Source organism: Bombina bombina, chromosome 1 (genome assembly GCF_027579735.1).
Source record: "Bombina bombina isolate aBomBom1 chromosome 1, aBomBom1.pri, whole genome shotgun sequence".
NCBI lineage: Eukaryota > Metazoa > Chordata > Amphibia > Anura > Bombinatoridae > Bombina > Bombina bombina.
The window spans coordinates 57,330,538-57,347,125 of record NC_069499.1 but is presented as its reverse complement, the minus strand read 5'-3'; the positions used below and the strand labels follow the sequence as shown (position 1 = coordinate 57,347,125).

The window sequence follows — 16,588 nt, the reverse complement described above, 5'->3', positions numbered from 1 at the left end:
CCCAAAAAAGAGGGAACCTTCAGACCAATTTTGGATCTAAAGATCTTAAACAAATTCCTCAAAGTTCCGTCGTTCAAGATGGAAACTATTCGTACCATCCTACCACTGATCCAGGAGGGTCAATATATGACTACAGTGGATCTAAAGGATGCTTATCTTCACATTCCTATACACAAAGATCATCATCGGTTTCTCAGGTTTGCCTTTTAAGACAGGCATTACCAGTTGTAGCTCTTCCCTTGGGATTAGCTACAGCCCCAAGAATCTTTACAAAGGTTCTAGGGTCACTTATGGCGGTCCTAAGGCCGTGGGGCATAGCAGTAGCCCCTTATTTAGACGACATCCTGATACAGGCGTCAAACTTCCAAATTGCCAAGTCTCATACGGACGTAGTACTGGCATTTCTGTGGTCGCATGGGTGGAAAGTGAACGAGGAAAAGAGTTCTCTATCCCCACTCACAAGAGTTTCCTTTCTAGGGACTCTGATAGATTCTGTAGAAATGAAAATTCACCTGACGGAGTCCAGGTTATCAAAGCTTCTAAATTCCTGCCGGGTTCTTCATTCCATTCCGCGCCCTTCGGTGGTTCAGTGTATGGAAGTTATCGGCTTAATGGTAGCGGCAATGGACATAGTGCCGTTTGCACGCTTACATCTCAGACCGCTGCAACTATGCAACTCAGTCAGTGGAGTGGGGATTACACAGATTTGTCCCCTCAACTGAATCTGGACCAAGAGACCAGGGATTCTCTTCTCTGGTGGCTATCTCGGGTCCATCTGTCCAAAGGTATGACCTTTCGCAGGCCAGATTGGACAATTGTTACGACAGATGCCAGCCTTCTAGGTTGGTGTGCAGTCTGGAACTCCCTGAAGGCTCAGGGATCGTGGACTCAGGAGGAGTCTCTCCTTCCATTAAATATTCTGGAACTAAGAGCGATATTCAAGGCTCTTCAGGCTTGGCCTCAGTTAGCAACTCTGAGGTACATCAGATTTCAGTCGGACAACATCACGACTGTAGCTTACATCAACCATCAAGGGGGAATGAGAAGTTCCCTAGAGATGTTAGAAGTTTCAAAAATAATTAGCTGGGCAGAGATTCACTCTTGCCACCTATCAGCTATCCATATCCCAGGTGTAGAGCACTGGGAGGCGGATTTTCTAAGTCGTCAGACTTTTCATCCGGGACAGTGGGAACTCCATCCGGAGGCATTTGCACAACTGATTCATCGTTGGGGCAAACCAGAACTAGATCTCATGGCGTCTCGCCCGAACTCCAAGCTTCCGTGTTACGGATCCAGGTCCAGGGATCCCAAGGCGACACTGATAGATGCTCTAGCAGCGCCCTGGTCTTTCAACCTGGCTTATGTGTTTCCACCGTTTCCTCTGCTCCCTTGACTGATTGCCAAGATCAAGCAGGAGAGAGCATCGGTGATTCTGATAGCACCTGCGTGGCCACGCAGGACCTGGTATGCAGATCTAGTGGACATGTCATCCTTTCCACCATGGTCTCTGCCTCTGAAACAGGACCTTCTACTTCAGGGTCCTTTCAACCATCCAAATCTAATTTCTCTGAGGCTGACTGCCTGGAGATTGAACGCTTGATTTTATCAAAGCGTGGCTTCTCCGAGTCAGTTATTGATACCTTAAGACAGGCATGAAAGCCTGTCACCAGGAAAATTTACCATAAGGTATGGCGTAGATATCTTTATTGGTGTGAATCCAAGGGCTACTCATGGAGTAAGGTCAGGATTGCTAGGATATTATCTTTTCTCCAAGAAGGTTTGGAAAAAGGATTGTCAGCTAGTTAAGCGTCTGGCAAATGTTCCAGACGTTCAGGCATTTTGTCAGGCTTTAGTTAGAATCAAGCCTGTGTTTAAACCTGTTGCTCCACCATGGAGCTTAAACTTGGTTCTTAAGGTTCTTCAAGGAGTTCCGTTTGAACCTCTTCATTCCATAGATATCAAGCTTTTATCTTGGAAACTTATTTTTTTGGTAGCTATTTCCTCGGCTCGTAGAGTCTCTGAGCTATCTGCCTTACAATGTGATTCTCCTTATCTGATTTTTCATACGGATAAGGTAGTCCTGCGTACCAAACCTGAGTTCTTACCTAAGGTGGTATCTAACAAGAATATCAATCAAGAGATTGTTGTTCCATCCTTGTGTTACACAATTTGGACGTGGTCCGTGCTTTAAAGTTTTACTTACAAGCTACTAAAGATTTTCGTCAAACATCTGCTTTGTTATCTACTCTGGACAGAGGAGAGGTCAAAAGGCTTCGGCAACCTCTTTTTCTTTTTGACTAAGAAGCTTAATCCGCTTAGCCTATGAGACTGCTGGACAGCAGCCTCCTGAAAGGATTACAGCTCATTCCACTAGAGCTGTGGCTTCCACTTGGGCCTTTAAAAATGAGGCTTCTTTTGATCAGATTTGCAAGGCGACGACTTGGTCTTCGCTTCATATTTTTTCAAAATTTTACAAATTTGATACTTTTGCTTCTTCGGAGGCTATATTTGGGAGAAAGGTTTTACGGGCAGTACTTCCTTCCATTTAAGTTCCTGCCTTGTCCCTCCCTTCATCCGTGTACTTTAGCTTTGGTATTGGTATCCCACAAGTAATGGATGATCCGTGGACTGGATACACCTTACAAGAGAAAACACAATTTATGCTTACCTGATAAATTTATTTCTCTTGTGGTGTATCCAGTCCACGGCCCGCCCTGTCATTTTAAGGCAGGTAATTTTTAAATTTAAACTACAGTAACCACTGCACCCTATGGTTCCTCCTTTCTCGGCTTGTTTTCGGTCGAATGACTGGCTATGACAGTTAGGGGAGGAGCTATATTACAGCTCTGCTGGGAATGAGAATATCCCACAAGTAATGGATGATCCGTGGACTGGATACACCACAAGAGAAATAAATTTATCAGGTAAGCATAAATTGTGTTTTACTGCCACTACATAAGCCTATAAGTTATAATGCTGAACTTATAACAATCAGAGAAATTGTATATTTTTAACACAATAACCAATTTATATGCAATTTCTAAGAAATTTCACAATAAGTAAGACTGACGTATATATTTCTAAGTTAAATAGGCCAATGAGTCATAAATTTAGTTGAAATAATTTTTATTGTGAGACATACATAGAAAAAGTTAGAAGTCATTGTACATTACATATGAAACATCATAAGGAGAAACAGTCTCCCTCATTAATCTCGCATGGGACTAGTCCCCTACTTGTCCTTTAGAGCTGCATAGACAAGTTGTCCTGAGGGGGGACTTCTCTAATAGTGTCTATATCAGTTCCTAAAGTAGTCCCAAAGAGTCTGCAATTTAGTATGTCCCAACAATTAAACAGAGGTTTTCTGAGGAAGAGGTGGAGACAGTGGTCGCAAAAAATTTCCCTCTCATTTTCCATTGAGAGTCCCTCTCTTCCTATTAGTATTCTCATCTCTCTTCAGAACCTCTCTTTTTCCTCATCAAAAAGGCACAACAATAAACTACAAACACTTTAACACAAGAAACAATCAAAACCAAAATCAGAAAAAATAAAAATAAATATTAAATATGAAAATAAAATAAAATAAAATAAACTTGCCTGCTTCTCCTAAGCTTCACACTGTAGATCCACGGAAGGAGCTCCCCACTTTTTCAATGACCACCAGTTTTTGCTGTTAGTCAACGTCCCATGTCTCCGTGTCCTCTGTTTATGACTGTCAACCTCTTGTGACATCTGGGTTTCCTATATATCTATCTAAGGTCCCTCAGATTCCCTTCAGTATCCAATAGTTCCATATGTTTAAAAATCTTTCGTGAGTAGCTTGTATAAATGACACGGATTCAGATAGTGTGTAGGTAGCTTTAATCTTTTCTAATACCTCCTCCCATGAGGGTGCTCCTGTCTTCCAGTATTTAGCCACACATATCCTGGTAGCTGTGCACAGAGTACGGATAAAAGTATTTATGGCTGAATTAAAAGGAGGAATGTGTTCATTGAGTAGTGCCTGAGATGCCGTCAGTGTGATATTTTCAGATAAAACCTCACTTAATAGTTTAGATAAGTTAGTCCATATCTGTTCTATTTGTGGGCATTCCCACCACATGTGGATATATGTTCCTGTCTCCCTACACCCCCTGTAACAGTTTTTACTTCCATTTGGGATATAGTGCGATGTGACTAGTGGTGTAAGATACCATCTAAAGGTGGATTTAATACAGTTTTCTTTAAAATCTGCGCTTATTAATCCTTTCCCTGCCACCTGTAATAATGCTTCCCATTCTTCTTTCGTTTGTGTCTTATTAATATCCCGTTCCCATGACTCCATTACTGTAGTTTTAGAGGTATACTTGGCTTTCTGTATCGCTATATATATGTGAGAAATTAGTTTTTTATTTCTGATGGTGGAGCTAGAGTAAGCCTCCAGCAATGTCAGACTTTGCCTATTGTTTCGGGGTAAAGCTTTTGTAATGGCTGATGCTATTTGGAGGTATAAAAACCAATGTAACTTATCGGGTGTTAACTTCTCCTGTATTTGTAAATATGTGGCCATCTTACCTTTATGAAGAAAATCAGCTACCCTGTATAGCCCCTTATTTTCCCATTTTCCCACTTGTGAATGAAATTCTGAGCTTATAATAGTCCTGACTGGTCTCATCAGTGAGTCTGTCGGTAATAATTGAAGGGATGTCGTTAATGAATGCCATAAAGACATCATCTCTTCTGTAAGTCTTGAAGTCTGTTTATATCTAGGTGGTTGCCCCATATGTTCCCAGAGAATATCATCTGGGTGTTTACGTCCCAATAATAGGGTTTCCACCTGTACCCATCTCAGATCATTTGGCCTTTTCCCAAATAAAGTCGTCTGCGCTAATCTCGCCGCTTGGTATTAGTTCAGTAGGTTTGGGACCCCTACCCCTCCGAGTTGTCTATGTAGTAGCAATATACGTGAGGGGATTCTAGCTTTTTTACTGCCCCTTAGAAAGCCCACCAGATCAGTCTGTAGTTTGTTGAGTTCTAGTAAGGGGATCTTGATCGGGAGGGCCCTAAAAAGATATAGTACTCTTGGTAAGATGTTCATTTTTATAGCAGATAGACGACCATACCAAGAAAACCCGCCCGACCTCCAGGAGTTGATGTCTTTCCTAATTGCTTTGAATAGAGGGGTGTAATTCAGTTTATATAGTTCTGTACTATCACCTGAGATTCTGACTCCCAAGTATTTAATCGCTTCTTTAGCCCAAGTAAATGTGAAATTAATTTCAATAACCTTTCTAGTATGACTAGGGAGGGCTATAGGTAGTGCTTCACATTTTTCTAAATTGATCTTGTACCCTGAAATAGTCGCATAATTTTGTAGTATTTGATACAAATGTGGTAGGGATGTCGTCGGTCTAGTCAACGTCAGGAGGACATCGTCCGCAAACAAAGAGATTTTAAAGTCATTCCCCCCTATTTTTACTCCGTGAACTTCTGGTGTCAAGCGAATCTTAGCTGCAAGGGGCTCTATGCATAGCGCAAATAGTAACGGTGAAAGGGGGCAGCCCTGTCTTGTCCCATTCCTAATATCTATGAGTTTTGATTGATATCCAGCCGCTCTAATATGTGCAGTGGGTTGTGAATAAATGCCCATAATTGCTTTTACAAAGGGTCCTTCAAAACCCAACTTTGCTAGGACTTCCATCATATACCCCCAGTCTATTCTGTCGAACGCCTTCTCCGCATCCAAAGATAGGACCAGAGAAGGCGTTCTTGTCTTATTAAGGTAGTCAACCAGGGTGATCATGCTTCTGGTGTTATCTGGCGCTTCTCTATCTGAAACAAAACCCACCTGATCCGGATGGACCAGGTCAGGAAGGAATCACTTGAGTCTGTTTGCTAGGATTTTGGTAAAGATCTTAATGTCCTGATTGATTAAAGAAATTGGTCTATAGCTTTGACACAGTTTTGTGTTCCTTCCTGGTTTCGGGATCACCACTATCTTGGCCTGAAGTATTTCTTTTGGGATTTCTTTACCTTGCATAATATCATTACAGAATTTTTCAACATGAGGGACTAGTGTGGATTTAAAGAATTGATAATACTCTCCCGGGAATCCATCCGGCCCTGCGGCCTTACCTGGTTTAAGTTCCTTTATTGCCATGAGTACCTCCCTAATTGATACTCCCTTATTTAATTCGTCATTGGTTTGTTTATCTATGGGTGTGAGGTTAGAGTCCTCTAAAAATTGTTGTCGTAATTGTCTTGTGTGGTCGTCTTGGTTGGTTTTCTTACCGTCATAGAGATGTGCATAATATTGGGCAAAGTTATCTGCTATCTCTTGGGGATTTGAGGTACAAGTTCCGTCAGGTTTCTGTAGATATGGGATCGCAAAAGATTTAATCCTTTCCCTAAGTTTGTGTGCTAAGTACTTATCAGGTTTATTAGAGTACAAGAAGTATTGCGATTTTAACTTATGGGCTGCTCTAAGAGATGCTTTATTCAGAATTGTCGCTAGCTCTGTCCTTTTAGATACCAGGTCTTGAAAAGTTGCTGCTGCTAGGTTTTGTTGGTGTGATTTAGTCAGGGTGTCTATTTGTGCTTGTAAAGAGTCGATTTGGGCTCTATTAGTCCTGTTCAAAATGGCCTTTTCTTTGATGAGCAATCCCCTAATGAAGGGTTTGTGCGCTGCCCATGCGTTAATCGGGTTATTAGTGGTTCCTGCATTCAGTTCCCAGTATTCTGCTAATGCACGAGATATGGAGTTATGTATATTTGGATTTTGTAAGATAGAAGGGTCGTAGTTCCAAGAGTGAGAGGCGCTGGTTTGGAATGTTTCTTTGATGTCCACCTGAACTATGGAGTGGTCTGACCATGCACATGCATGAATGGTGGAGGCCCGTAGGTCTGGGATCCAGATTTGGCTCAGGTAGACATAATCTAGTTTAGAGTAGATTTTATGTGCGTGAGAATAGTATGTGTAATCCGTGGTTTTACCATATAATATGTCCCACGAGTCTATTGTGTTGTGTGATAGGAAAACCTCTTTAATCTTTTTTGACCAGAGAATTGTGTCTCAACTGTTTCTGAGTCAATTTGTTCCCTTTTGTGTCTAAATGTGCATACATAGATATATTAAAATCTCCTCCAATCAAAATCCGAGTCTGAGACCATTGGGTGAGCAGATATGAAATGTGGGAAAAGAAAGAAATCTGTGTCTCATTAGGTGCATAAATATTGCACAAAACTATCTGTTTATCACGGAGTCTACCCCTGATTATCAAAAACCTCCCCTCTGGGTCTCTGATTGTCTCTTCCACCACCAAACCCAATGAATTATGCAATAAAATTGACACTCCCCTCTTCTTTTTATTTGTTGTAGAGTGATAATGTTGTGTGAAATTCCTCGACCAATACTTTGGGACAATTTCTTTGGTGAAGTGTGTTTCTTGTAGGTATATTACATTAGCCTTTAGTCTAGCATATTGGCTCATCGCTGTTCTACGCTTCAAGTCTGAGTTTAAGCCTCTCACATTATGGGTAATAAGTCTGATGTCACCTGTCATTACTCACATTTTTTGGGTCTGGGGCTCCCCCCGCGGATCCACCTTTTGTTTATCTATAGCAGTCTTCCATAGCCAGTACAGATATGAGCTTTGTTTCCTAGTTGTGTCAAAGAAGCAGGCAAAACAAAATATTAACACATAAACCATAACAAAAACATCAACATTGTCAATAAGAAAAAACATATTACTCTTACAATTAAGAGCTAAATAAAGAACAAAGAAAAAAAGGGTAAATCCCTCCCCTTTCCCCCCCCTTACAGTCAAAAAACATTCTGTAAGTATTTGTTACCTTCACTGCTTGTGAGCCTAATGTAAGCTAAACAAAATTTAAGGTTTTGAGACTTAAGTAATCTGGAAGGTAGATAAGCCCCTATCTTGTGACATCTATCTAACATTGCTCCACTTGGTTACTGTAAACCCCCTACACTGACCTTTACCATGTTCTCTCTAAACTTGGACCTCTAACAGTAGAGCTTTAGTGCATATCGGTTTGATCCCATCTCCCAGTTAGAGATGGCAACACAATGAAAATAGTAAAACATCTCCCCCTACACAAATATCCTGTGTACACCTATATTAACAAACCATCAGTTCTGTTCATTGAGAAGAAATGTCATGTCTTGGTTTTTCTCTTCGTGACTCTGGTCCACCTCTGCCTTTGTGGTTGACCAGCGTCAGATGCTTTCTGCGACCCGTCCTCTGGGGGTTTAACTTGTGGTAAATCTGGAACATCTAGGTGTAGTTTGTTGCAGATCTCAGGGATTTGTGAAGGATCTTTCAAACTTAGAGATTTCCCATTGTGGAAGATGTGGAAGTTGAAGGGAAACCCCCAGCGGTAGCTGATCTGACTCTTGCGCAGCAGGGTAGTTAGTGGTTTTAGATGGAATCTTCGTTGCAGTGTTTTGACACACAAATCTTGATAAAATTGAATAACTGTCCCCTAGAATTTGAAAGTAAGGTTTTTCCTGGCTGCCGACAGTATTTCTTCTTTCTCTGGGAATCTGGAGAATCTCACAATTACATCTCTGGGTGGTGCATATTCTCTCGGTTTGGCTCTTAAAGCTCTGTGAGCCCTTTCTAATTGAAATTTTTCATCAGCAGCTTCGCCTGTAATCGCTTGAAAGAGTTGGTGCAAATAGATTTGTAGCTCATCTCTAGAGACCGATTCAGGTATCCCTTTTAGGCGTAAGTTACACCTACGACTTCGATTTTCAATGTCTTCCAACTTGTCTTGTATCTCCGTCAGTTCTTGCTGCTATTCAGACAGTTGATGTTTCAGAGCTGTCACATCTTCTGTAGTGCTGATTTCAGCTTCTTCCAATGTGTCTACTCTTGAGCCTAAGTCTGTGATGTCCTGTTTTATTTCTGCAAGGCTATTAGTAATAGTATTTTGGAAGGAGTCGAATTTCTCCCATAATTTATCAAAGTTCTTATTAATGTCCTGTTTTGACACTAGTGCTCTTAGGTCAGCTTTTGTAGCGGGTATAGCTTCCTCCTCATTCAATTGTGAGTCTATGTCAGAATCTGCACCGTCTTCTGTGACGGTATTGGCATTTTCTGGTGCTTTTTCTCCCTTTGCTGGTTTGAAGAATAAGGTAGCTGCTGAGGGTTTAAGCCCTTGGGAGGGTTTATTGTGCTTCCTGACCGACATGATGATAATTATGCACCCGTTAACAAGTTAGAAAAAGTATGTCCAATCCCACCGACAGAAAAGATGTCACTTAGAAGAATAGATATGTCCGTATGATAGATTATGTGTCAGTCGGTTATGTTTGGGTGTAAATTGATGCCAGTGTCTTACCAGTCTCTGCTTTCCCAGTTATATGACTGTTTCTTTTCACTTACAGCTGATATCAGGGTATGAGGGCTCTTGTGTGGTTCCTTATATCATCTGCAGCGTACAATAAAGATCTTTATTTAAAGTTCCCCCTCTCACTCATGGAGCTAAGAAAGTTATGTTGGCTAAGTAGTGGATCTTTGCTGTATTAACAACGAAGATATCCCCAGCTGTAGTGAGGCAGGTGTATTTACTCTGTCTGAGCTTTACATTTCATCTGCGTAGCAGCCTTGTGCAGCATTTCTTCGCCCTCTGCATACCAATCTTAAAGTGGCTGGATTATTTTACGTCAATACCTAGTGATTAAAACATAATGTCCCACACTGAAGTCTGATTGTCATATAGTATGCCTTTGGCGCCATGTTATTGAACTTTTAAACATTAGGTTTGGCAGACCCCTTCTTAGTTGAGAATGGTATAGGTTACATTCGCTTCATTGAAATGCTATGTTCTGTCTTGTGTTTCAAAAGAGAACTTTTACTGCACACCCCTCTTGATTCATATAGGCTTATAGTCAGCACTTAGGTGCTTATGTGCTTTTGTTTCTTAATGTTGCCTTTATTGTAGGCGAGTGCTTCCCCTCAGTAATCTGTGTGAAATATGGCCATTTATGCCTTTCAAGCCTTACTTGGTTGTCGGACTTTCTCCTTATGTCCGCGGTGAAGTGTCTGTGTCCTTCCGTTGCGGGTCGGTTACTTTTGTGCTTTTTATCAGCTTTTTACTAGTCGCATCCTGCTTTACCTCGTGGGCAAGATGGCGTCCGGCTACTATCCGTTACCGCTTTCATGCTTTCAGATTCTTGTAGCGCTTTCTGTCAGCCTCTCCATCCTCCCATTATGTGTTCCTCACACTATCGCCTTGATCCTTAGTGTTGCTGGGGACTCGTATTGTGGTTTATTACCCCAAATTTGAGCAGTAGGTCACGGAGCTCTGCAATCACAGCTCCATCTTTGAACGGCTCCAAGCCCCCCAATGAGTCATAAATTTAAAGTACAAAATACCCTTTTAAATCACAGCTACAATTTAATTATAGCTATAGAATACCTTTGTTTTAAATATTAAATATACTTAACAATCGTGTATACTTTACCAGCTCCAGGTGAGGGTTCAATATCCAAATATGTCTATTGTCATAATTTTTAGGGGAATTATGCACAATTGGAACATAATTAATCCTGATAATCTCTTATCCAAAAAGAGTGTCCCAACGGGTTTGTCTTACAGAAAACTGTGTTTGCACACACGTGTCTCTCTGTTAGCAAAAATGGCAGCAAGCAAGCAAGCAGGATTGCAACAGTTGTCATGAAAATTTTCAGCAAAAAGGGCCCATTCTCTTTGTGCAAGGAGTTTTTGGGTGGCGCCACTGAAGGCTAACTGTATGGCAAATTAGATAAAATCAAATAAATAAATAATATTAGTGGTTAATAAAATATCAATATTACTTGTAGATTTAGATCCAGTGCAAAAATAGAGTATTAAAAAGCCCCTTTAGGTCTAAACACAAGATAATTAAATTCCAGTATCACTAAACTCCCTGATGTACTGATTTCCCAACACCTCCGAGATTGTTTGCAAACCAGGGAGAGGCTGATTGAGAGCCTCGCATGAACCGCTACTGAGCTCCCAGAACCGCACCATCAAGCCAAGATCAACAGCTTGAATTAACCAAGCAAGAAGGGAGGCTGATTGGTTGGACGGTAGGAGCGGGATTTTCAAAAATAGTGCGCGCACTGAGTTTCTACACAACAACTCATATAGTAGAAGGAATTTTCCTTACGGCAAAAATAAAAAGCTGCTGACTACACCTTACCTTTCATCGAGGAGCAAGGTCCAATTGTTAAGGAGATAACCCGGTGGTTATTTAACATTGGTACCAGACTGTGTTCTATCAAGGGATTATCTGGTGATTAGGTGAGAACTGTTAATCTAAAACCTACCTACACTATTTTGATTCACTTCTAACCTGCTACAAAGTTACAAACCTGCTATGAAGTTACAAGCACACTAAAATAAAGTTACAAGCACACTAGAATAAAGTTACAAGCACACTAGAATAAAGTTACAAGCACACTAGAATAAAGTTACAAGCACACTAGAAAAAAGTCAAGTCCGGGCTGTTTAAGACTTATGTGATACAAATAACCTAGTTTATTGTATGTTGCAACATTACTACTTTTATCCGGAACGGGATCAAACTGAAACATTATAAGCACTTACGCTGCAAGGTTATTTAAAGGGACATTAGGAGATGCTGCTATATTAATTCTCTTATAACTTTTGCTTCTGTCCTACTGTTTATTTTACACCGCATTTTTAAGTTTATGAATTAATGTATCTTTGTCTGTGTATTTAGCTTTGTATGAAATAGTAACAGCTATTATTTATGAAATTGCTTTTTAGACCTTTTATGAATTTAGTATATGTTTAATTGAAGGCATTATAGTTTGTTGGCACCGGTGCAATTATAGCCATATGTGTTTGAATGTTTCATGATTTTATGTATTAATATTAAATTAGTTTTATTATCTAAATCTCTTTTTGTAATTTTCATAAATTATTTGAGCCTAGATGGTTTAGTGATACTGGAATTTAATTATCTTGTGTTTAGACCTAAAGGGGCTTTTTAATACTCTATTTTTGCACTGGATCTAAATCTACAAGTAATATTGATATTTTATTAACCACTAATATTATTTATTTATTTATTTGATTTTATCTAATTTGCCATACAGTTAGCCTTCAGTGGCGCCACCCACAAGCTTTTTTCTAAGTTTTACTATTTTGTCACACTTTGTGAGGAGTGTGAATAGTGGGTAGGCTATAACTTTCATTACTGAGCTCCCTGACTCATCCAATTTCTCTTATCTGCAAGGAGTTTTTGTCAGAGACCAAACTCCTCCCCATTTCTTAATCACTTAATAGGCTTGGATACGCCCTTTCTGAGCTTGTCCCTCATTGGCCCTGGTACTGCCATTCAATTTCCTCAAATTGAATTTCTCTAGCTGTAATTCCCACATCGAACACCGGAGGGCAACAAGTAAACTGGAGTGCGGCTTTGTTTTCAAACACCACTACCAAAATATTCTTATATATTTTAAACGTATAATTAATATACTCATTGTTTCCTGATATTAATTAATTCATCTGGTCCACATATATGGGACTATCTTATACTACTGAAGATGTGTGTATCAATATCAAACACGAGTATATTCCACTTATAATATACCTATAAATATTTATACACTTCCTATAATTTAGATATAGACCTGTGCATAATATTAAATTTATATAATATACATATAATACATATTTCCTACCAACAATGTCTCAAGAGATGTATTTTAAATGCATATTTCATTTCCCAGTCACCATCTTATATCATATATGTAATTAGAAGTAAACTTTACAGTAACTATTAGTCATATTTGGGACCTAATTTGTATATCAGATGTCTGAAATACAAAACAATGTTATTTATTTTGAAATAAGTTAGACATTTTACATTCGCCATATACTGCAGCTACCCACTCAATTCAGCAGATACTAATCTAATATGTTACTTTTAGGCATTTCTCTCAGATCCACACATATACACTTATACAATACTGAGGTACACCATAACTGAAAATTAGACATAAGATGTACTTTAAAAACTCAAGTTTGATGCTTTCAACCTCCCCCTTTCACCAAGGGCATTTGGAGCTGACACAGCATCTGGGGTTTGTTTATTGGAACTCAGCGTGTGCCAATTTGCACTGAGATAATATATATTTTAATTGTTGGCCATCCTCAAATGGTATCTCAAATTGCAGACTTCTAGGCTGCTTATCCACAGGGGTTCCTGTGATCTAAGTAATAGGTTTCTTAGACCAAATTAATTTAGAGATTTTAATCTGGGAAGACTAAACAACAATAATTCTTTAGAAATTACCTCTTTTCTGAGACCGTATTCAAAGGTTCTTGAAATGTGACATTATCTCTTGTAGTTAGGGACAAATATTTTCTCTTTAGAAGTCCTGTCTAGTGAAACTTTGCACAGCAGGAGGTCTCAGTAAACATGCTTTTTTTCAAATGTACTGGGACATGCCAGGCTTGTAATGTGTCTCTGACAACAGGAAGGGGGGTCGACATCACCCATTTCAGTGTTGTCTACAATGTTGTATCATGCAGCAAAAAAAATTATATCAATAGCTTCCTATATGAATGAAATAATCAATATGATATATGTGCACATAGCTTCCAATAATATCTCACCTTTTATATGACAGGTTTCATTCCAATTCTAACATTTAAACATTTTTGCAACCATCTTTTGTATTATAGTATATTGCATTATGTTGCGTCACCACTAAACACTTGCTAGTGTTTTCTTTGTTGTTCTGTTTTCGCTTGAAATTACTCAGTGTTTTTCTTTGGTGTTCAAATTTAGTTTGAAGCCTTTTTGGTGTATTTATGTGTTTGTATGTGTATATATGTCTGTAAATAAATATATACACATATATATACACATATGTACACACATATAAACACACACACATAAATATATATATATATACACACATATGCATATTTAAAAGTTGTGCTAACCCAACATTCATTAAATTGAATTGGTCAGGGTAAAAAAAGGCACACCAGAGTGATCCTAATCCTTAATCCTAATCACTCTGGTGATTTTTAACTTGAATGTGCATGTAGTTTTTAATGGCTATGAGTATGGTGTCCAACTGAAACGCGTTAGCCTTTCTTGTGAGGCACAAAGGATATGCTTATCGTATGAACTTTGTATTTTAATGGAGACATACAAGTTACTTTTTATATATACAGACTCCCGGCATCTTCTTGTTTATTGAATTCTCAAAGGAAAACAATAAATAAAATATTAGAGGTTTGTTCCAGTTGATTAGAAGATCTATTAGCGCTGCAGAATCTGTTGGCGCTCTACAAATAACCAATAATAATAATAATGGAAAGTCATTTGTGTGGGTTTCAAATTCAAGGTCGTTCCAGTCCAGCGGAAAGCTTATTTTATGCTTTTGTTTTCTGGTTTGTTTTTTTATTTCACTTTCACAAACCCCATGAAATATTTTGCATTTACAACTTCATTACATTACATTGGGAAGTCATTTTTATATGTTTGTTTTCACCTGATTATCGCGTTTATTTAATTCACTCTCCCTTTTTTAAGCCATGTGGACTCCTTGTTTGTAGTTTTCCTAAGTGTGTTTTGTATTGCGCAGGTAAATGGGATGCTGAAGGTCCTGAACCTGTCACACAACGGCTTTGCAAATGAAGGGGCACTGGCATTGGGTGAGGCACTGAGAGCCAATAGCTCCCTTCTCCACCTGGATGTTAGCTGCAACCGTATCAGCAATGAGGGAATGAGACTGCTCTGCAAAGGACTGGAGTGCAACGATACCCTACAGGTGCTCAAGGTAATGATATCAAGCAGATCACAATAGTAACCAAGTATTTGCAATTACCAATAGGGCGAATGGCAAATTGGATTCAGATAGCCAATCACAATGCTTTATCATGCTCCTCAGCAATAAGAATGTTTTAATGTGTGTAATTACAAAACTGTTCCAAGCAATCAATCATAGTTCGTTAGAATCTCCCCCCATCTCATATCCTTCTCTATTTGCCTTTTTTTATGCCTTTCCACTTGCTCAGCCTAACTAAGCTTCTATTATCTCCGTCCTTCTCAGATTCCCCATTCTCTCCTAAACCTCCTCTAATTATTATTTATTTGTTTCCCCTATGTCTGTATCCTGTTCCCATTCTCTTCTTCTCACCTCCTATCTTCCTTCTACTCCTCTGATTTTCTGCTACCTCCCTCCTCTCCATAACCATCTTCTTGCAACTACCATGCCCTTCTTCTTGCCTATTATCTTTATCCAACATCTCTCAGACTCTCTCACTTTCTATCTCCTACACTTCCCTAGCATCTTCCAACCTCTACTTGCTCACTGTCTTCATTCTACACTTCACCAACCTCTCTCATTTCCTGTGCTCTTCTACTAGTTCAGCATATTCCTCTTCCATCTTAGAACCTCCTCTACTTGACAACTATCTTCATTCTATATGATCTTTATCCTGTGCTTCACTAACCCATTTACTACACCCACTGAATTTCTAATATTTCACTGTTTGCCTCCTACACTTCTCCAACATCTCCCATCTTCTGCATGCTCACTGTCTTCCTCATATACCTCCTTAGTCTCCTGCCTTTGCTACATATTATGTATAACAAAGGCAGGTTGCATTAGACTCAGTATAGAAATGTGTTATATACAGCACAGACCTGTTGTGTGCTACACTATACATTACAGCTATGAAGTAAATGCCCTCCTGACAACCGCAGCACTGACTAATACCCCAAAATGGCAAGTGATCATCCACATAAGACAATACTTTCTCCAACATAGGTGTGTCCGGTCCACGGCGTCATCCTTACTTGTGGGATATTCTCCTCCCCAACAGGAAATGGCAAAGAGCCCAGCAAAGCTGGTCACATGATCCCTCCTAGGCTCCGCCTTCCCCAGTCATTCTCTTTGCCGTTGTACAGGCAACATCTCCACGGAGATGGCTTAGAGTTTTTTAGTGTTTAACTGTAGTTTTTATTATTCAATCAAGAGTTTGTTATTTTAAAATAGTGCTGGTATGTACTATTTACTCTGAAACAGAAAAGAGATGAAGATTTCTGTTTGTAAGAGGAAAATGATTTTAGCAACCGTTACTAAAATCGATGGCTGTTTCCACACAGGACTGTTGAGAGGAATTAACTTCAGTTGGGGGAACAGTGAGCAGACTTTTGCTGCTTGAGGTATGACACATTCTAACAAGACGATGTAATGCTGGAAGCTGTCATTTTCCCTATGGGATCCGGTAAGCCATTTTTATTACAGAAAGAAAAAAAGGGCTTCACAAGGGCTTTTTAAGACTGTAGACATTTTCTGGGCTAAATCGATTTATATATAAACATATTTTATACTCCATAGCCTTGAGGAATTATTTTAATCTTGGGAATTATGTAAAATAACCGGCAGGCACTGTATTGGACACCTTATTCTCTAGGGGCTTTCCCTAATCATAGGCAGAGTCTCATTTTCGCGCCTCTATTGCGCACTTGTTTTTGAGAAGCATGACATGCAGATGCATGTGTGAGGAGCTCTGATACATAGAAAAGACTTTCTGAAGGCGTCATTTG

At 39.4% G+C, this 16,588-nt stretch overlaps 1 protein-coding gene across 1 annotated transcript in view; it reads left to right on the top strand.

Moving 5' to 3' along the window:
* The window catches only part of LRRC74A (leucine rich repeat containing 74A), a 167,215-nt gene that overhangs the window by 62,235 nt on the left and 88,392 nt on the right, over nt 1-16,588 (top strand). The window contains exon 8 of the mRNA XM_053706018.1: nt 14,619-14,813. Within this exon, the coding sequence (XP_053561993.1) occupies nt 14,619-14,813 (195 nt within the window). The remainder of the gene's footprint in view (nt 1-14,618; nt 14,814-16,588) is intronic.